Raw genomic sequence first — 22,982 nt, forward strand, 5'->3', positions numbered from 1 at the left:
CCGTGGTAGAATTAGGCTTGAATTGGCGAAAGTTGGAAGTTTAGAAATTCTTAGGCTTGAATTCGAGGTTGATTTGGTGTTTTGGTGTTGTTTGGGGTGTTACGGAGGTTTGACTAAGTTCGGGTAGTGATATATGACTTGTTAGAATTATTGGTTGAGGTCCCGTGGGCCTCGTGTGAGTTTCGGATAGGTTTGAGTTGTGTTGCGCTCATTTTTCTTATGTTTCGACACCGTTTCTTCAAACATAAATGATATCATATTAAATAAATGAGCTTCAATTTCTTTTTTGATTGAAGCATTAGATCCGTATCGTAATTACGGACCCGTAGCAAAAGGAATCGTCAAATGTGAACATCGTATGAGAATTTTATGGTCATTATACTAAGAATTAGGTTGTCAAATTTTTCAGATTAATTACGAAATTACCATTGACGGCATATTTAAAAATCTGCACTATTTGCAAATATTTAAAACTATATATCGCATTCATTATAAGGTCAAATTGAGTGATTCAAAAGTCTAACTTGACTAGAATTTCACAAGGAATCTATTAGAGGTATAAAAATCGAGTTTTGGGATCATTTGGCACGAGAAACAAGGTAGAATAGCTCGCAGAAAAATATATAAAATAAGGGTTTGTTCATTTGATCATATTTTGAGTTGGGGAACTCGAATTTGGGCGATTTTGGAGGCGATTTTTACCATATTGATTGGGTTAAGTGTTCTCTACTCGGTTTTGGTTATATTTCATGAATCCATCATCGTTTTTGGGATTTGATTGATGATTTCAAAGTGAAATTGAGGGAGTTAGGGTTTGAGTTTTGGAGAGTTTTAAGTGACGATTTGAGGGACCAAACGGAGTCCGATTTTGATAAATTTTAAATGGTTAGACTTGTGAGAGAACAAAGTTTATGATTCTGCCATTTTTGACTGATTCCGAGATGTGGGCCTGGGGGCCAAATTTTGGCCGATTTCGGGTTTTTAGCATATTTTATAGTTTTTATTGTGGAATTCGATTTTTAGCACATGTTAATAGTATTATTCTGATTATGGATAGATTCGGAGTTTTTGGATACCGAGTCCAGAGATGTGGGCATCCCCGAGTAGGATTTTATGCGGTTAAGGTAAGTAACAGTTTTAACTCTGGCTTAGAGGGTATAAACCCGGAGAAATTGATATCATGTGATTGTTTGGTGGTGATACCAACGCTAGGTGACGGGTGTGTAGGTGTGCACCGCGAGGGATTGAGACTTGGTCCGTCCCGTGAGGTAGTGAGGCCTAATGGCTATTATTTGTGGTTATGTGTTTACTTGTTGTTGAACTTTTTTGTCTTCATGTTAGAGATCATGTTTAGGCTTACTCACATTAATTGCACTCAGTCATAGAAATTATTGTACATATTTACCTCTGTCTCTATTATTTGCTGATATGTTGTGATATTTGGTGTGGTCTGTGTCACCTTATTTGTTGATGATGGAAAGGCCAGAGAGGTTCATGACCGAGTGAGGCCGAGGGCCTGTTGTGAGATATTTGATATGATGGCACGTGAGTTGTTCGTGCGGTACATGATTGAGTGAGGCCGAGGGCTTGGTTGTGAGGATATTAATACCATAGTGCGTGATTTATCCGCGTAGCATGTGAATTGACCGTGCGGGTCCAGGTATTGATACCATAGCACGTGAGTTATCCGCGTAGCACGTAAGTTGACCATGCGGATCCGGGTATTGACATGATAGCACGTGAGTTATCCATGCTTAGCGCTTGGGTTTTGGGAGCTCCTCCAGAGTCTGTACACACCCCCAGTGAGCGCAGAGTGTTGAGTGTTTTGAGTGCATTGAGTGCTGAGTACGAGTGATGAGTGATGGAGTGACACTGTTGTGAAGTTGTATTTATTTGTGTTTTTGCTACATATATCTGTTATATTTCTTTGTAGCATTTACTGAGTTACGGAATCTACCTGTTTATTTATGAAAATAAATAATTGGACTGTTTTACTTAGCTCGTCACTACTGCTCAATTTCCTATTTATTTCTGTTACTACTGAGGTTGTTGTACTCATACTACACCCTGCACTTTATGTGCAGATTCAGGTGAGTTAGAGCGTGGCGATCATTGAGTTCAGGTCGGCTATATTTGGAGACTACAAGGTAGCTGCTAGCATCCGCAAGGCCTTGTTACTCCTCTTGTCATTTCTTCTTGTGGACAGTTAGATAGTTTATATATCTTAGTTCATAGTTTTAGATGCTCATGACTTAGTGACACCCTGATGTTTGGGACTCATTTCTGTATTTTATATTATTTATATTTAGAGTTGTTTTAATTTATGAGGAATTAAATTATTGAAAATATTTTATTAAATTCTTATAATCAAATTAGTAGTAATATTTTGGAAAGTAGGCTTGCCTTGTAACACGATAGGCGCCATCACAACCCTGGTTAGATTTTGGGTCGTGACAAGGTGGTATCAGAGCCTAGGTTACATAGGTCTCACAAGTCATGAGCGAGTTTAGTAGAGTCCTGCGGATCGGTACGGAGATGTATGTACTTATCTTCGAGAGGCTTCAGAACCTTTAGGAAAACTTCACCTTCTTGAATTCTTATCGTGCGGTATTGATTCAGCTTGAAGTGTAACTCTTTGAATTCTTTCCACATATTCATATGCGCACATGAGCGCTCGGTATCAATTGTGCATCGACGGATTGTGATTCCCTGGATGAGGTGCGAGATGTGATTTCTATGTGTTAATGTTGGGCCAGTCTAGAGGACTTGAGGCCGGGTTTTGACTGTAGATTTAGCACTGAGGTGCTGATTGTGTGAGCACGTGCTTATATGTCTGTTGATGTCTCTATTAGTGGGATTTGTGATTTGATGGCTATTTGGCGAGTATGATTTGACTGCGAGATTGTGTTCGGATTGATCGAATGTGACAAGAAGGGTTTACATGAGATGTAGCAAGGACTAATGCGTGTTTGATTTGTGATTTGATATAGCTTGTTCAGGCTTTGTCTGATAAGAGGTTTATTACCAGTGTTTGGTTGTTCTGGGCAGCTGCTATAATTAGAAATCATCATAATGAGTTTTTGAATTATGTGGTATATCATGTGATTTCAGGTATGTTTTAGGCTCGTTCGAGGACGAACGTTTGTTTAAGAGGGGGAGGATGTAACGACCCGGTCGTTTGTTCTGAGAGTTATAGCCCCATTTCCCCCATCTATGCTTCTTTATGTATTGTTCAGCTGTGTTGAGTTGTATTGAGTTGGTAGGTTTGGGTTCGGAGTAGTTTTGGAGTGAAATGAACACTTAGTCTCTTAGTTAGAAAGCTAAATAAGAAAAGTCAACCGGAAGTTGACTTATGAGTAAACGAATTCGGATTTGAATTTTTATGATTCGGTTAGCTTTGTTGGGTGATTTTAGATTTAGGAGTGTGTCTGGAATATAATTTGGAGGTTCGTGGTAGAATTAGGCTTGAATTGGCGAAAGTTGGAAGTTTAGAAATTCTTAGGCGTGAACTCGAGGTTGATTTGGTGTTTTGGTGTTGTTTTGGGTGTTACGGAGGTTTGACTAAGTTCGGATAGTGATATATGACTTGTTGGAATTATTGTTTGAGGTCCCTTGGGCATCGGGTGAGTTTTGTATAGGTTTGGGTTGTATTGCGCTCGTTTTTCTTATGTTTCGACACCGTTTCTTCAAGCATAAATGATATCATATTGAATAAATAAGCTCCGATTTCTTTTTTGATTGAAGCATTAGATCCTTATCATAATTACGGACCCGTAGCAAAAAGAATCGTCAAATTTGGACATCGTATGAGAATTTTATGGTCATTTTACTAAGAATTAGGTTGTAAGATTTTTCAGATTAATTACGAAATTGCCATTGACGGCGTATTTAAAAATCTGCACTATTTGCAAATATTAAAACCTACATATCTCATTCATTATAAGGTCAAATTAAGTGATTTAAAATCCTAACTTGACTAGAATTTCAGAAGAAATTCATTGGAGGTATAAAACCGAGTTTCGGGATAGTTTAGCACGAGAAACAAGGCAGAATAGCTGGCAGAAAATATATAAAATAAGGGTTTCTTCATTCGATCATATTTTGAGTTGGGGAGCTCGGATTTGGGCAATTTTGGAGGCGATTTTCACCATATGGATTGGGGTAAGTGTTCTCTACTCAGTTTTGGTTATATTTCATGAATCCATCATCATTTTTGGGATTTGATTGATGATTTCTAAGTGAAATTGAGGGAGTTAGGGTTTGAGTTTTAAAGAGTTTTAAGTGAGGATTTGAGGGACCAAACGGAGTCCGATTTTGATAAATTTTATATGGTTAGACTCGGGAGAGAATGAGGTTTATAATTCTACCATTTTTGACTGATTCTGAGATGTGAGCCTGGGGGTTGAATTTTGGCCGATTTCGGATTTTAGCATATTTTAAAGTTTTTATTGTGGAATTTGATTCTTTTGCACATGTTAATAGTATTATTCTGATTATGGATAGATTCGGAGTTTTTGGAGACCGAGTTCAGAGACGAGGGCATCCTGGAGTAGGATTTTATGCGGTTGAGATAAGTAATAGTTTTAACTCTGGCTTTAAGGGTATAAACCCGGAGAAATTGATATCATGTGATTGTTTGGTGGTGATACCCACACTAGGTGGCGAGCGTATGGGTGTGTACCGCGAGGGATTGAGACTTGGTCTGTCCTGTGAGGCCTGATGGCTATTATCTGTGGTTATGTGTTTACTTGTTGTTGAACTTGTTTGCTTTCATGTTAGAGATCATGTTTAGGCTTTATTCCTGCTCACATTAATTGTACTTAGTCATAGAAATTGTTGTACATGTTAACCTCTGTCTCTATTATTTGCTGATATGCTGTGATATTTGGTGTGGTCTGTGTCCCCTTATTTGTTGATGATGGTAAGGCTAGAGAGGTTCATGACTGAGTGAGGCCGAGGGCCTGTTGTGAGATATTTGATATGATGGCACGTGAGTTGTCCGTGCGGTACATGATTGAGTGAGGCCGAGGTCCTGGTTGTGAGGATATTAATACCATAGCGCGTGAGTTGTTCGCATAGCACGTGAGTTGACCGTACGGGTCCAGGTATTGATACCATAGCGCGTGAGTTATCCGCGTAGCACGTGAGTTGACCATATGGATCCAGGTATTGACATGATAGCACGTGAGTTATCCGTGCTTAGTGCTTGGGATTTGGGAGCTCCTCCAGAGTCTGTACACACCCCTAGTGAGCGCAGAGTGTTGAGTGTTTTGAGTGCATTGAGTTCTGAGTGCGAGTGATGAGTGATGGAGTGACACTGTTGTGAAGTTGTATTTATTTGTGTTGTTGCTACATTTATCTGTTAAATTTCTTTGTGGCATTTACTGAGTTACAGAATCTACCTGTTTATTTATGTTTATTGTAAATTATGAAAATAAATAATTGGACTGTTTTACTTAGCTCGTCACTACTGCTCAGTTCCTTAGTTACTTTTGTTACTACTGAGGTGGTTGTACTCATACTACACCCTGCACTTTATGTGCAGATCCAGGTGAGTTAGAACGCGGCGATCGTTGAGTTCAGGCCGGCTATCTTTGGAGACTACAAGGTAGCTGCTAGCGTTCGCACAGCCTTAATACTCCTCTTGTCATTTCTTCTTTTGGACAGTTAGATAGTTTATATATCTTAGTTCATAGTTTTAGACGCTTATGACTTAGTGACACCTTGATGTTTGGGACTCGTTTCCGTATTTTATATTATTTATATTTAGAGTTGGTTTAATTTATCAGGAATTAAATTATTGAAAATATTTTATTAAATTCTTATAATCAAATTAGTAGTAATATTTTGGGAATTAGGCTTGCCTTGTAACACAATAGGCGACATCACGACCCTGGTTAGATTTTGGGCCGTGATATATATGCCACACGATCACAATTCAAACCACTGACATTAGAAAACCATCAATCCAACTTAGCTCAAAATGATCTGAAACTATCCCGAAACTCACTTAAGCCCCCCGAGACCCTGTCCAATTATCCTAACAAGTCCGTATACCCTATACAAACTTGCCCAAAGTCTCGAAATATTAAAATACAACATCAAAATCAAGGATCAAGCATCAAACCTAAAGTCTTAAATTCTCTTAAGTTCAAAATTCCAACTTTCGACTAGAAGCGCTAAATCGACTTCCTGCTACCCGAGGCCCGAACCAAATATAAGTCCAAAATCATTATACAAAGCTATTGGAACCTTCAAAATACCAATCCGGAGTCGTTTACTTATAATGTTGACTTTGGTCAACTCTTCCAATATTAAACCTCTAGTTAGTAACTAAATATTTCAAATCACTCCCAAACCCACGGGAACCGCACCATCCGTCCCCACAAGTCATAAATCATCAAACAAACCTACGAGCAGCCTCAAATAGGGAAACAAGGTTCTAAAACTTAAAACAACGGGTCGATTCATCACACTCTCCAACACTTAAACAAATATTCATCCTCAAACGAATTTAGAAATGTGCCTTGACTGCTAAAACGGTGTGGATATTTGCTCCATATATTTGACTCGGCCTTCCAAGTAGCCTCATCACTCAGCTGTCCTTTCCAACCATCATCGAAGCGATCTCCTTAGATCTCAACTTCTGGACCTACCTGTCCAAAATAGTTATCGACTCTTCTTTATAGGCCAAATATTCATCTAGATACAATGTGGTGAAGCCAAAAACATGTGACTTATCTTCATTATACATATGAAGAATAAAACTTCCGGAGAATAGAAACATGGAATACCGACTGAACTCACAAAAGACTAGTAAGCAAACCAAGCCTATAAGCAACCTCACAAACTCTCTCCAACACCTCAAATGGTCCAATAAACCTCGGACTCATCATTCCCCTCTTCCCAAATGCCATCACAACCTTCATGGGTGAAATATTTATAATTAACTTCTCACCCTTCATAAATGATACATCACAAACCTTCTTGTTTGCATAATTCTTGGGCTTGCTCTGAGCTATCTGAAGTCGTTCCCAAATCAACTTCACATTCTCCAATGCATCATGTAATACCCAACAATCTAGCCTCACTAGGCTCAAACCAACCAATAGGAGGATGACACTATCTACCATATAAATCCTCCAGGGCCGGCTTTTGGGTAAAGCCAGTGAAGCCCAAGCTTTACAACTTTAGGGGGCCCCACTTTCTACCCTATAATTTTTTTAAAATTAAATATTTTGACTCTTATTACATATCTTGGTAAAAATTGAATAGGAAAAATATCCATGTTCCTTAAAATTAAGCCCCTAACATGTAAATGCAAAATTTATGAAAGGAATCAAGTGATTATGTCTTTTCCTCATTAAATATTATGTAAATTTTTTCACTTTCTTGCTTTCCACAATATTCAATTTTTTATGTTTCCTAGTTGTCACCAAACGTTACTACTACTATATTTTCTTTGTGCCTCTAAGAGATCCAATTGTTCTGTATTTTTCATCTATCAAGCTAAAGCCTACAAGAAGTACATTGTGAAAGCAACAAATATTTATTTTTACATCAAGTTGATGAATTGGGTTCTTCTATTCCAAGTTTTTAGTATTAGTTTTCATCTAACACTTATTTTTCTTGATATTTCAATAAACATGCATATATTATCCTTTTAGTATTTATCAAAATTTAAATATGTCAAATAGAAAGTATGAATTCGGTTATACAAAACTTAAGAAAAAAACAATCATTAATACAATCCCAAAAAAGAGATGATAGTACTCTAGTCGATATACTCAATCAAATAAAAAGGCTTGATTCTTTTTCAAATATTTATATTGCTTATAGAATAATAATAATAATACCAGTTCCTGTAACAATTGCCTCTAGCTTCCCCCGACCACAAACTAGAAACTTGAAAGAAGTTAAAGCTAAAATTGAAAAATCTTACTTAAAATCAACCATGTCGCAAAGAAAATTGAATGGATTACCTATATTACCAATGGAAAAAGAATTATTAGAAGAAAATTATAATAAAATAATTATTCATAAATTTTCATCTCAAAAGCTAGAAAATTATATTTTAAATAAATTTTAGTATATAAGAAAGTTTTTTTTTTTTTTGAAAAAAAGGTTAAGGGCCTCTCACGCTAATTTGACTTTAGGTCTCTAATAGTGTAGAGCCGCCCCTGAAAACCTCATACAGAGCCATCTAAATTCTGGACTGATAACTATTATTATAAGCAAACTCTGCCAAAGGTAGGAATTGATCCTAATGACCTCAAAAATCCATCAAACAATCTTGTAACATGTCCTCAAGAATCTGAATAGTCCGCTCGGATGGACTATTCGTCTGCGGTTGAAATGTTGTGCTAAGCTCCACTTGTGTACCCAACTCCCATTGAACAACTCTTCAAGATCTAAACTGAATGTCACGGTCTGAGATGATAAAAAATAGGAACACCATGCAAACGAACTACCTTTCAGATGTAAATCTAAGACAACCTCTCTGAAGTGTAGGTAGTCAACACCGGTATAAAGTGCATGTACTTGGTCAACATACCCATAATGACTCAGATAGAATCAAACTTCCTCAAGGTGCATGGTAAACCTACCACAAAGTTCATAGTCATACGCTTCCACTTCCTCTTCGGTATAACCATCTTTTGAGTCAAACTACCCTGTTTATGATGTTTATACTTAACTTGATGGAAATTCAAACACCACGAAACATGACCAACAATGTCTTTCTTCATCCTTCGCTACCAATAGTCTTGCTTCAAGTTATGATATATCTTCGTAGCACTTAAATGGATAGAACATCACAACCTTTGAGCCTCCAAAAGTATCAACGCCCTCAAGCTATCAACATTAGGAACGCAAAGTCGGCCCTAAAGTTTCATAACACCATCATCTCCAATAACCACCTTCTTAGCACCACCTCGATGCACTATATCCTTAAGCACCAAAAATGGGGATCATCATACTGACGAGCCTTAATGCGCTCAAACAAGGACGACTAGGCAACAACACAAGCAAAAACTATACTAGGCTCAAAAATATCCACTCTCACAAATTTATTGGTCAAGGCCTGAACATCCATAGCCAAAGGCCTCTCCTTAGAAAGAATTAATGCCAAACTCCCCATACTCTTCACTTTTCTACTCAAGTATCCGCCACCATATTTGCCTTACCAAGATAGTAGAAGATAATGATATCATATGCTTAAGTAACTCAAGCCCCCTCCGCTACCTCAAATCTTTATCTTTCTTCTTGAATAGATGCTGAAGTCTACGGTGATCAGTATAAATCTCACATGAAACACCTTACAAGTAATGCCTCCAAATCTTGAGTGCATGCATAATTGCTACAACTCCAAATCTGAACTGAATAATTCTTCTCATGAGGCTTCAATTGCCGTGATGCATAAGCAATCACTCTATCTTCCTATATCAACATTATACCAAGCCCAACGTATAAAGCATCGCAAAATATGGTGTATGGAGTTGAACCTATGGGAAACACCAACACTGAGGCTATGTCAAAACAGTCTTGAGCTTCCAATAACTCTCTTCACATTCATCAGACTATATAAAAGGAACATTTTCCTAAGTCAACTTAGTCAAGGGATCTGCAATAGATGAAAACTCTTCCGTAAAAAAATGATAGTAGCATGCGAAACCCAAGAAACTTCTTATCTCTGTAGATGTAGTAGGTCTAGGCTAACTCTAAACTGCATCTATCTTCTTGGCCTCAGCCTTGATACCATCACCAAACACTACGTGACCCAAGATTTCAACTAAGTCCAAGATGCCCCTCGATTTTGCATACAAAGAATCGGAGGAGGATCACAATCCTCAAGAATGACGGGTGGATTTGGCCAAGAGTGACATCGTACCTCTTGCAAAAGGTGACAAGGATGGGGTCTAAGGAACCTATCGTGAAGGGGTAAGTATAGACACTTAGATACCCCTCTACATGAGTTGTGATGGATTCATTGGGGGTAGGAACTATTACATCTTTGCCTACCCAATTGCACTCTTCTTTCACCTTCTCGAGGAGATCTTCGGTAATCGTACATATATATCTCGACATTGGTTCGCATAGACCCGGTGTCGAGGGTGTATTCTCCACCTTTAAATCAGCAGCAGTGGGGCACTTTGTCGGAACGAAGTCCTCTAAGGGAGGATCCGCCACGGCTACGACGTCGGTAGGCTTTGATGAAGAAGCGATTTCCTTGTGTGTGACAGTTTTTGAGGTCTTAGCCATTTTTACAAATGGGGAAGAACAAAACGGAGGAGGAACGCTTGGATATTTTACGAAGAAATAAGTGAAGAAACCCAAGAAACTGAAAACACAAAGATTTGGAGAAGGCAAAGAACTGTGAAGATTAGGATGAAGGAAATTGAAAGTAAAATTTGAAAGAATGAAGAAAGTGGCTATTTATTAGTTTCACAATGACGGTTCAATACTGGTAGTGGCCGATCGTCGACTGACGCACAATAATGCCTAGAGAGCTGAACTGATGGACGGTCACCTCTACCACTTGCGTCACGATGCTTACATCATGGTAAACCGAGGGGCAGTTCGAAGACTCAATTCATTTCTTGTCATTACACTCCAAAAAACAAGGGGACTATCTATATATGATCAAAATCGAGCTTCCCTAATTTTGTATGGCTAATCGAAATAAGGGTGGAAGACAAAGGCTCGGCCTCGTATTGCATCGAACCATAGCACAGAGATGGATTGCCAAGCTCATGAGTCGATGATCGATCAAGATCGAAACTAGCCGTGATCGAGATCGAAGCGAGATAGAGATCGAGCGAGATCGAAGGAAGCCTACTATATCGAATAACAGAAAGCCGAGATATCCGTGATCGGGCAAGGATCGTGGCGAAAATCTCGGCACGTATCAAGTCAAGACCGGACGTTTAGCCAATCATGAGATTTTCTTCTATATTTAGAATTGTACCATAAGTAGAATTCCTCTACTATATAAAGGGGGTTCTAATCATTTTGTAATAATCATATTCACGCATAACAAAACAATATATTACATTTTCTCTCTTAAGCTTTGTTGTTTGGTTCATACTCTTTTTCATCATACTCTGTTGGTTCGAGGGCGATCCAGCTCGAGGTCCATAACTGCTCATTATATTGGTTTGCTTGATTTTACAGTTAATTTCTAATATTAATTCTCATATTTCTCAGTTTGTGCCAAGTAAAATCGCATATCCTTAAAACCACTTATAAGAAGAGAAAATCTCACTTTATACCCATTAATTCTAAACTATTTACCCTTTAATGTCCAGACCCAAACTATTTACTACTCCTACCCATGGGGCCTAAACTATTTACCCGGTTATTTTCATTGTAACTGTTTTGCATATGTCTCCACCGCCTCCGGTCATCTCTTTACCTGTTTGCAGAATTGCATTGTGAAAAGGAAAGCAAAAAAAAAAAACGCAGAAATCCCAAATCCCAAGTGAAAATGGAATTCAATGAGTTTATATTTGGCAAGTAGTAGTAGAAGTAAAAGCAGAAAAAGAAGGGGAAAATATGACCTTTGAAATAGAGGGGAATGAATCTCTCAATTATATATATATATTTTTTGTTGGTGATTGTGTTTCAAATATCTGGACTTTAATTTCTTAAAGTTATTTTCTAATTTGAAGCTATTAAGGAATGAATTTGGTTTTTTTGCAGTGGGCACCTTATTAGAAGCAATGACCGGAGTTTTAATAGGCTAAGAGACAGAAAGTGGATTTGTTAGGAGCAATGACCAGAGCTTTAATTGCAACATTCACCATTGTTGGGTTTGAAGCTTTTGAATTTAAATTTTTTATTTTGAAGATTTTTTATTTGATTCAAAGTGAGTGCTGTTGGATATTGCTTATAATACCTTCTGGAAGTTCATACTGAAATTTGATAGCATTTGGAGCTGATTTGAGGTGATTGAGATCGAAATTTTCTGTTGAAAATCGAAGAAGAACACAACTACAGTATACCTCTACGATATATAATATGCTGTAGGAGTATATAGCTATACTGCAACAGTATACTATTATAGTTTACAATATACTGCAACGGTATATTGTAATAATCGAAGAAGAACACAGTTACCTAACAGTATACCGCTACAGTATACAATATACAATAGGAGTATATAGTTATACTATTATAGTATACAATATATTGTTATAGTATACTCTAATAATATGCAATATACTGTAACAATATGTTGTAATAGTATACAATATACTATAATACTTATTACTTGTAAATTCACTTGCCTTTTCCCTTTTAATTTGCTTTAAGCTTTTACCGAGCGTGAGGGGCAAATTGAAAATGCAAAAAATAAAATAAAATTATAGTATGCTATATAATGTAACGATATACTCTTACAATTAGATACTTTTAAATTTTTTTTAAATTTTTATTGACAACTGATATTATTTCAGTTTAATAATTGAATTAAATTTTTTTAACTCTTTGCGTACAATTGTATACCCTGTAGGTAAGTTATATACTATACTGGTATCATATGTTAGTTAATATTTTTTTGGTTGTATTATATTTAGTTGATACCCAATTTGATTTTTCTTTAGTAATAATATAAAAAAAAGAATAATAAAAAATAGTGAAAATAGTAAATGAAATTAGATTATGAAGAGAAAAAGAATATAAAAAAAAGAAGTTAAATGGAATTAGAAAAGGAAAAAAGAAAAAAATAAGAAGAAAACGAGAAAAAAGAAAAGGAGAAAAGAAAAAAAAAAGAAAAAAGAAAAGAAAAGAAGCATAGAAATAAAATAGAATTGGAGAATAAAGAAAAAATTCCCCCACAAAACCTACTATGGGTAGGAAATGTAATTAGTTTATGGGTAGAAAAACAAATAGATAGACAAAGATAAATAGTATCAAACTTTTTAAACATCTTTAGTAAAGTATAAAGCAAAAGATTAGTATCAATAGTTTTTTATTCTTTTGAGTAATTTTTAATGGACACATTAAAACTCTTGGAATACCTTAAATTTTTTTTAAAAAAAGAAATGCATGTCAGCCGGGAACCATATGATTCAGCTAACACAAAGGAACAGAAAAATCTCTAAATTTTGCACTTTCTTGATTCCTAGTCTCTAATTTTAAACATCCTTTTCGTGGAAACAAACAAATAAGATACTTTAGATTTGGTACATTTGCACACACTATATGGGGAAATCCCTTCCTCAAGGATTTGCAAGAATCATCAGCTCTAACAGAATCCACCGTACATCAAGGATTAGGCCATCAATTTCATCCACGGAGAGGGAGACACCAAAGTCAAAAGGAGTTGCCGGAGAATCGTCGGAGCAGCGGCTCAAGATAAAATCAAAGATGGAGGAAGAGAGTTCAAACTCAAATTCCAAGCCTTTGGCTGAACAGCGGCGGCATCCGCTTGCCGACGTAGTGGGGGAGTGCGTTAAGCGGTGGTTTCAAGACACTCTTAAGGAGGCTAAAGCTGGGGATACAGCTATGCAGGTTCTTGTGGGTCAGATGTATTATAGTGGCTATGGCATCCCTAGAGACCCGCAAAAGGTGAAATCATTTTCTCATCTTTTTTGTTATAAAGTAGGTGACTTATCATCATCATACAAGATGGTTGCATAAGAGTAGCCAGGATTTTGAGTTTATGAATTCTGGACTTTAGAAAAGATTTACTGGGTTAATGAATCAAATACAGGCTCTGTGTCAAAGCTACTGGTTCTGCCGAATTCCTAATTGGGACACTTGCCCTGCCCTTATCGATAGGATTTGAAGAAAGTGATTTGGTGACAAATTTATGTATTAAAGATTGAAAATATTGACTAAGAAATGTGATATAGAGTAAGAAATGTGATATTTGGGAAAACAAGTCATTCCCTGTTCGATGGAAAATATTATCTTAGCCGAACACATGTTTTTATGCATTTTACTATCTCTGTTCTTGCTTTACATGCTGTAATATTCACTTACTAGGGCTCTTAGCATGCTCAAAATTTTGGATTTAGTAACTAAGCACAGATTTATGTTTTCTATTTACTAGATATAGACAGAGAAACGGTAAAAGACAGTAGCTAAAAGAGCATTTCTAAACATAAATTGGCAATCATCCTTGAACTCTTATCATTATCTTCATGGTTGCAAAGTAAAAACGGTTCAACTATGTTAAAGGTAAAGGGAAGACGTGAATAAGTAACTAACAATTGATGTGGAGTCATAGTCAATAAGCAGGGAGCCATCATTTGAGTTTTGAAGTTTTTCACTGTGACCCAAGAAGATACATATAAGTAAAGCCAATGGGACCGTCATCTTAACATAAAAATGCAATTGCCTTTGAACTGTTTTGCTCTCCTCTTAATTCTTGAAGGCCAGAGGGGACCCCCCCCCCCCCCCCCAAAAAAAAAAAACTAGAGTAACTCCAAATAAAGAGATAAATGCTAAAACATTGGATTTAGTGATAGTTTGTGCTTTATGCAGATATTATTGGATAGATTTCTTAGTAAATTGCTTAGTGACATAAGGAAAACAGATGGATTGAACCACTTATCAATGTTAATCTTTCCGATGAAATAAGTTTCTCAACTACGTTTCATGAACAGAAGAGTTTTGGTGAACCAAATCAGTCCAAAGAAAAGAGCAGCATAATTACATCCATTGGAAACTGTTGAATTTTACTTGAAATTATGACTGATATCAGCTCTCTTCTTTGTAAATGTACATTTGTGTGTGTGGGAGATGTGTCGGTGCTTTTGGCATGGGATGTTCGAAATGCTTTGACTGATTGATTATTTTTGGGTCTAGGGAAGAGCTTGGATTAACCGAGCTTCAAAGAGTAGGTCTTCAGCATGGAAAGTGAGTGATAAACGCCCAGGTGTGCGGACTACCTCTTTTATTGACTATAACGGTTTCGTGCATCAGTCCAATATGCGTCTTCATGATTTCTTTTTTTTTTTTAGGTTATAATGTCAGTGATTCAGATTCTGATGATACTGTGGAAGAGACAAAGTAAAATTGATGTGCTTTTTCTGGGGAAACAAAGCTATGGCATTGTGAGTTGAATTCGATTCATTTCTTTCACTCTTGCTACTTAACCTTTTGAGGTTCTGAATCTCTTCTACATTTTCCTAAGCTATTGAAAGTTGCTTCCAATTTTTTTTTTGGTATACGATAGTTGACCTTTTAGGTAAATTACCTGATAACAATTTCTTTAGAAGTGGGCATTTCTGGCACCTTATGGCTCCTCTATTTCCAATAGTTGTTTCCTGATATTAATAGTTTTTTTCCATACGTACAGTTAGTGTCGATGTTCTTGTGTTGTTTGCACAATATAAATTAAATCATCAGTACAAACTCTTGTACTGGAAGCCAAAATTTTCATCATGAGAAGGTAGAAACAAAAACCAAATACCCTAACTCCTTGTTCTTCTCATAAGGAGCCTAAAGCTTCTATGATTGCATTCAGATCATCAGTATATTCTAATTTACACCAAAAACTAAAAAGAAGAATAAAATTCATCTTGATCTTCTCTGTGGGGCTACACGGCTACTTGTATCTTCAATTTTCCATCTATCTTTGTTAGAGTTAGAGTTTCCCCCTGTGCTTCAGCTAGACAAAAGTTCAGAAGTTTTCCTTGGTATTGTCCACCTAAAATCCCTGAGGTTGAGGAACCGATCCCACAGCTGACTAGTCACTCAACAATGTAGAAACAGATGGCTAATTGTCTCTGCATCTTGTCCACACAGATAACATCTTGAGCAAATTGGTAATCCTCTCCTCCTTAGGTTCTCCTGAGCGAGCACTGCTTTTTTGGTCACCAGCCAAGTAAAGCATGCCACTTTGTATGGTATCTTTACTTTCCATATGTGCTTCCAAGGCCATAAGCTGATTTGAGAACCCACCTGGTTTAGATCTTTGTATGCTGAGCTAACTGCATAAATTTCACTACTATGTTTGCTCCATCTAAGAGTATCTTCCCCCAATAGGAGCTACATTTTAGTATATATTTAACTACTGAAATATGTATCTTTACTGCTGTTTATTTCATTTGGGTTTGTTTCTGTCTAAAATTTACTTCATACTACTCATCACTTATGGACATCTAAATCATAGTTACCTCATGTATCATCTTTGGTAGACAGGATAGTATTTGTCGATAGTTCATCCATTTTTTGTACTTTGAATCAAGAGTGCTGAAAAAATCAGTAGTTAATATTTTAAATTATTTTTTGTCCTGTATCGCATATATTCACTAAGGTAGTGAAGGAGAAGTGTTTTGGATAGCGTGAGGGGACAAATAGTGACGAAGGCCCGCTTCACTGAGGCGAGCGTGAGAAGCGAAGCGCTCGCCTTTTTGATGTGAAGCGACAATTTATACAAAAAAAAAAATTGAAAATATTACATATATATTAAAACTAAAAACTCAATAGCAATAATATATTAATAAATAAAAACTCAATAGATAGTCATAGTAGATTCATAAACTAAAACAAGCAATATCTATTCTTCTTCAAGATTTTCAAATTCTTGAACTTCAAAAATGTTAGCATTATATTGGCTATCATCTGCTTCATCCTCAGAGTCTTCATCAATTAGGGATTGACTTGAACTTGTAGCTACTCCCTTTCCCTTGTTATTTGAACTTGAAGAACTCCTTCTAAGACTATAGATATTCTCCTCAACTCCAGCAGCCATAGAAACACTACCCCAATCAAGATCATCTCCTACATACACTTATTCATCTTCATGATTTTTGGGGGCTCCAGTTAACCATTCATTTGCATCGTCAATGTTATCCAACTCAATGATGTTGCGAGCGTCATAAAGACGCTTCAATGTTCTATTATATTTAATATACACTTGATCATTGAGACGCGATAGCTCAAGCCTATTCCTTTTCTTGGAGTGAATCTGCGTATAAGTTATAGAGAGTAATTAATAGGTACTACTAATAATACAATATAGAATATATTAATATATTAAATCTGCTTCTTACATGCTCAAATACGCTTCAATTTCTCTCACATCCAGATGCACGACTAGTTAAGCTTAGTATTTTGATGGCAAACTTTTGCAAGTTTGGAGTTTGACGACCAAATTGCATCCGCCATTCAACTATAGAAAAATATTTTAAAAGTTAATAAGTATAAATAAATCGAATAAATTAAAGCTATGAGGATATCTATATTAAAGTTATTTACCTGGCGACCTTATGTCTGTGGCTCTAACGCCTATAAACCAAATAGGTCATCTGCTCGTGTGTACTTACCAAACTCCTCCCCTATTTGATCTACCATCGCTGCATCGGGGACCAACTTCTCAATACATTTATGGTATCCAACCCACACATCTGAATCTAAAATGCCATCTCTATTGTTCTTGTAAAACAATCCCGGGTTCAAAATATGGTCTGCTGCATGCAAAGGTCGATGGAGTTGATCTAACCACCTCTATCAATAATCTCAAAAACTTTCTCATATTTCCTCAGATCTCCCTCAAATGATGCTTCAATAGTTTCTTTGGCTCTATCCATATCTTCATAAAGATAGCCCATTGGTGGTTTTCTCTCCCCATCAACCATACGAAGTACCCTAATCAAAGGACCACCATTCAAAATGATGAAGAAATAAGAATTTTGACAGTTTATTACCCCGCAGCTTCCTTTGCATATCTATTTTCTTTCCATTCATTTGAAAGAACTAGCTTTCTCAAGTTTTTCTTTTGCAAGTAAAAACTATGCAAAGTCAAGAAAGCCGTTGCAAATCTAGTCTTGGCCGGCCTCACCAAATTTCTTTCATTTGTAAATTTTCTCATCAAATTCTATAACAGTGGCCTCTGGCTGATGTAAGAATATATCTTGACGGCTTAGTGAAAACACTAAAAATAACAATGACAATTTTATAGTTAATACTTAATAGGACATAAGTAAAATAAAGTTAAAGCTTTAAAGATAACTATATTAAAGTAACTTGAAGCATATGGGGTTTCTTTTGATATGTCACTAAACATCAAATTGATACAATAGGCATCACATGGAGTCCAATAAATGTGTGTATATACACCTTGCATCATTTTACCCGCACTAACATTCTCACTAGCGTTATCGGTAACAACTTGTACAACATTTTCCTTTCCAACTTTCTCAATAGTCTTTGCAAACAAGTTGTACATTTTGGTTGCATCCGTAGAAGAGTTGCTAGCATTGTAAGATACAAGAAAAACACTACCTCTTGAAGAATTCGCCAACACATTTATGACCATTTTTCCATTTCGTGCTGTTCATTTATCCATCATAGTGGAACATCCTAACTTGTTCCATTCCACTCCATGCTCCTCAACAATTTTGTCTATCTTCTTCATCTCTTTTTTAAGATGAGTTACTCTAACTTCATGATAGCTAGGATGCTTCATTCCTGGGCCATATTGTCCTACAACCTCAATGAATTTATCAAAAGTTTTGTTGTTAACACAATTGAAAAGGAGCCCTGCATCATACATCCATGTTGCAAAGGCACTTATGGCACGATCCCTCAAAATCTTCTTGGCTTCTAAACCTGAACCAGAATCACCTTTTCCCTTTTCTTGTTGTTTTGCCGAGAAATAAAGATTGAGAAGACCTTTTGTCACCATACGCGCTGTGGATGACCCACTATAACTATTTGAAGATATCTTTTGATTTTTTTTTTTTGGGGGTGGGTCCCATTTTATCATCTTTATCAATAAGATTCACCGATGCTTCATAACTCATTTGAGTTCTTGTCACATTTTTCTTCTCAACAAATGCTTTTACTTCCTCCGTAACATCAGGCGGACAAAGAGGACATTGTACTACATTTTAAAATTTACCAATCAAATGTTGTTTGTGACGAGTTATTCCACCATGATATGTTTTTTTCACAAAACACACATTTAATTGCGGATCTTGATGAGCCTTGTATAGCCTAATTCCAAGCTATATCATTTCTTTTATTACCATCGGATGACGCCATTTCGATACTATTTTATAGGAAAAAATTATCAAGTCAATATGCAATTAATTCTACTCTATAACTGAAAAGAGGAGGAAATTTCAGGTTTGAAATAATGCTCTCTGCCTCTACCCGTGAAGGAATTGAATAAACAGAGCCAAAAACAAAAAAAGAAGAGAAGAAGAAAAAGGAAGGAGGGAAGGAAGAAATGAAAGAAAAAGCTCTCTGTATGCTCGATCAAAATTCAAAAACAACAGAGCAAAAAATAAAAGAAGAATAGAAGAAGAAGAAAAAGGAAGAAAGAAAGGAAGAAAGGAGAAGAAAGAAAAAAATGGCAGAAACTCGAAGAAGAACAAAGGAGAAGAAGAGAACTTGATGAAGAAGAAAGAAGAATCGTTGATGCTCTGCTGTGGCTGGGTCGACTTGAAGGAGAAAGAAATTGCTGGTCTGCTGTTTGAAGCTTGAAGAAGAAAGAAATGGTTGAAAGCCCTAATCGCTGGTCTTTTTCTTTTAATCGCTGGTTTGCTGCGCTTTTTTTTTCTTTCAAAAAGCGATGCTACAGTCTCCTTTCGCTACACAGGTAGAGGCGAGCGCCTTTCTGAAATCGCAATGCAACAGAGGCAATTAGCGCTGGAGGCTCGCATCGCTACGCCTCACGCTATTAGCGCTGAGGTGAGCACTATTTACAACCCTGTGAAGGAGATACGGTTTGCATCTGACCTGCTGTTGTGCAGTATGGTTCTAAATGACTATGCCTAATGAGGTTTCTCTGAGAGAGACTGATAGGTCTAATGTTTACTATTTGCTGTACACTACATGTGAGAATGTGGTGAGCTCTAGGGATATAGATGCGGCATCTCATATGGATCATGTCCGAATTTTGATATATATGGGTCCTACAGTAACATAGGAAACAAGAAAGTTTTTTCATGTGATTTATAGTAATTCATACATGAACTTAGTGATTGAGTTAGAGCATTGATGCTCTTAGAAATTTCGGTGCAGTGTCTAGAGAGTAAAATTTATAATATGATGACCTAAATGGTATTCTTTATTAAGTACATATCACACACTCCAGAAAGCTCGCATGAGCATAGTATATTCCAAATGCTTTCTTATTGGAAAAATCAAATTAATATGTCAAAGCAACTGTTATATTATTGATGAAACAATGTGCACGGTAACTTTTTATGGACTCACTTATAACGGTTTGTAAGTTTGTGCTGAAACCACCCTCCAGAAGAAGAGGCTAACTTGAGTAAAGGTGGGAAAAGGATTAAAGACGGATTAGCTATGATATGTTTTAAGAGTTATGTCTTAAGAAAGTTTTTTGACCTTTTTTTTTGTAAGGAGTTGACCTGGTGTTTTGATATTGCTGTACAGGATTAGTAAATTACTGTTGATGTTGACTTAGAAAGGGGAAGAAACATTAATTGCTTAGATTACCCTGAATCTTTTGCTTGACCTAGTTAACACTTTTAAGTACAAACAAAGGGTAAGGCGGTGTATAATAGACCCTTGTGGTCCGGCGCCTTCCCCGGACCGTGCGGATAGCGGGAGCTTAGTGCACCGTGCTGCCCTTGTTTAAAGGAGAAGACAAGCTCACATAATCTCATATGGACTCTGTATAAACTTGAAAAGGACAGTTTGTCCTGCTGGAAATTTGGTTATTTAGTTTCTTTTACTCATTTGCAATTTTGGTTAACCTTTATGGCTTTTGAAGCATTTTGTGCTTCTCCAGTTCAGCTAGCTCATTTTGGTAGTTGGGTCAGGACTCGGTAGGTAAATATTCTAAAAATAAGACTGGATTTGAGTATTCATGAGATGTTACTTTAACGAGGAATCTACGAGCCAATATGGCTGGTTTTAGAGTTGTTAATGGAAGATGCATGTGGTGCCCTTTTCTCTTTATTGTTTCAATGGAAAAGGGTTAAAAATACGCTTCTACTATGCGAAAATGATTATATATGCTCTCTGTTATACTTTCTGCTCATCATTGCCCCCGACGTTATAAAACTAGTGCAAAGTTACCCTTCCTCCGTTAGGCACCCTCAGAGAGGGTAAATGTCTCCTTTTCATATAGTAGAGGGGTAGTTTTTACCATTTTTCCTTGTTTCAATTATTGCAATTTCCACTCGTCTCATGAGACTCATTTGGATGAAATGTTAGTATGCTTTTGTGCTTTTAGCCTCTGATCACTATTTTCATGCTCCAATTCCTATCCCACATTATATGCACTAATTATAGATTGTTTTCTGCAGTATATTTGTCCTTTGTCAACCACCAGTCCCCGCCGTCTGTAACACAGAGACATTGAGCTGTCCTTGTGTTCTGATGATTCTTACTTTTCTTACGCCGTTGTAGCTCATGTCCATAGCATTATTTTACAGGACTGATGTTTTAGCAAGTCGCTTATTTCTCTGTTCTGTTGGGGCTCTGACCTTGTAATTGCTTAACTGAAAAAAGGGAAACTAAAGATGTGATGTTAATATTTTTTGTCTAGTTGGTTAAGTCAGCTTATGCATGCACGCCTATGGAATCTTGGTATTTGTTTAAGGAAGTTTCTTGTGGAGCAGGATTTTAAGAGAATAAAGGTTTAAGATTAGTTTGTTTGAGGTGCTAAATTAAGTAGCCTGTTTGGCCTAAGGTTAAAAAATCAGCTCATTTCGAGGAGTGTTTTTGTTCAAAAGTGCTTTTTAACGCTTATGTTTGTCTACATTAATTTGAAAAGCACGTCTGAACAGCAATTAGAGTTTGACTAAATTTTTAAAAAGTGCTTTTAGGGAGAAGCTATTTTTTTGGTGCTTCTCCAAAATTAATTCTGCTTGGCTTTGGAGAAGTTTGGCGAAACATGCTATAAGAAGCTTCTAAATCAAGAAGGGACGAACCTATGACCTTCATAGAACAACTATACAATAGCTCGTTATAGCTTTGAACAACAATGGAGCGATTATCCTGCCTTTGGAAAACAAAAATAAGAACGCCTGTTAGATGGAAAAGGAAGCGACTCTCTGGTCTTTAGAGGACCAGCAACAACAATAATAATTGAGATGTTTATGCTAAATTGCGTCGAACAATGTGTTTACCCTCAAAATCAGATAACAATTGAATTTATAAGTGGTTTTAAGTTTACCCTCAAAATCGGATAACAATTGAATTTATAAGTGGTTTTAAGGATATGTGGATTAATCTGACACAAAGCGATAGATTGAATTATAAATAAAGCAAACAATAATAAAGTAAGTTCAAACCGTGTGACTTGAACAGTTATAGCCTTGGGAAATAGATCTCACCCGAACTGAATGTAATTCAAATGATGTCAAACACAGAAAAACAGTAGCTTGCAGAAAGAAAATAATGTCATAAATGCTTTGGGATGTGTGTCCGCAATGTGTCTTGCAAATAATCATACACCCTTTATATAGTAGGGGAATCCTACTTTAGGTACAATTCTATGAAAGGTAAAAAAATCTCATGGTTATCCCCGCCGTGATAACCGATCGGTTGCGGATATTTCGGCCTTCCGTTATCTAGTTCGACAATGTTACCTTGGGTTCATTCGGCATCGGGGTCTATTTCGGGGTCATGGACTCGGTAACCTCGAAGACCGGTTTTCTAATCTCGTATCCTAGTTCGATGAAACCCAGGGTCGATCTTGTTTTAATCCCGATCTGTCATGCAATAGATGAGCCCGATTTCGACTATATACACATAGTCCCCGCGTTTTTCGGAGTGTAAACGACGAGAAACGATATGAGCCTCTGATCCTCATCTCGATACTTTGCATCAGAAACGACAAAAATGGATGAAACATCTCGTCAGACACGTCTTAATGGCATTAAATGTTCGTCAGTCGCCGGTCGACCACTACAGACTTTGAACCGTCATTTGAAATCTATAAATACTCCATCCATTCAAACTTTACATCTAAACCTCTTCTACTCTTGTTCTTAAAAAATCTTTGTACTCTCTAACACTTGTACCTAGATTTCTTGAGGTTTTTG

The 22,982-nt window shown here is 36.7% G+C and overlaps 1 protein-coding gene across 5 annotated transcripts; it reads left to right on the plus strand.

Moving 5' to 3' along the window:
* The first annotated feature begins 13,048 nt into the window (after positions 1-13,048).
* LOC107831393 (uncharacterized) lies at positions 13,049-21,472 on the plus strand. 5 transcript variants are annotated; one of them, XR_012696653.1, is made up of 5 exons: positions 13,049-13,569; positions 14,815-14,865; positions 14,970-15,062; positions 19,084-19,457; positions 19,559-21,233. XR_012696653.1 is itself a non-coding variant. In XM_075225296.1 (4 exons), exons 1-4 carry the CDS (start codon positions 13,204-13,206, stop codon positions 19,087-19,089), a joined length of 516 nt encoding a protein of 171 aa, XP_075081397.1. In that variant the 5' UTR covers positions 13,049-13,203; the 3' UTR covers positions 19,090-21,233. The 5 variants fall into 5 exon arrangements, 4 of the variants coding, with proteins under 4 accessions (XP_075081397.1, XP_075081396.1, XP_016514642.1 ...); XM_075225296.1 differs by having other exon boundaries at positions 19,084-21,233; XM_075225295.1 differs by lacking the exons at positions 19,084-19,457; positions 19,559-21,233 and adding an exon at positions 21,240-21,472 and having other exon boundaries at positions 13,052-13,569.
* Positions 21,473-22,982: the final 1,510 nt, after the last annotated feature.

This window comes from Nicotiana tabacum, chromosome 11 (genome assembly GCF_000715075.1).
Source record: "Nicotiana tabacum cultivar K326 chromosome 11, ASM71507v2, whole genome shotgun sequence".
NCBI classification, from domain to species: Eukaryota; Viridiplantae; Streptophyta; class Magnoliopsida; order Solanales; family Solanaceae; genus Nicotiana; species Nicotiana tabacum.

Bases quoted from the DNA above. Each gene is read 5' to 3' on its own strand.
- LOC107831393 (XM_075225295.1), top strand. From the start codon at position 13,204: ATGGGGAAATCCCTTCCTCAAGGATTTGCAAGAATCATCAGCTCTAAC. The intron at 14,866-14,969 runs GTGAGTGATAAA...TTTTTTTTTTAG, and splicing joins GTAGGTCTTCAGCATGGAAA to GTTATAATGTCAGTGATTCA. The intron at 15,063-21,239 runs GTGAGTTGAATT...TGTTTTCTGCAG, and splicing joins GGAAACAAAGCTATGGCATT to TATATTTGTCCTTTGTCAAC.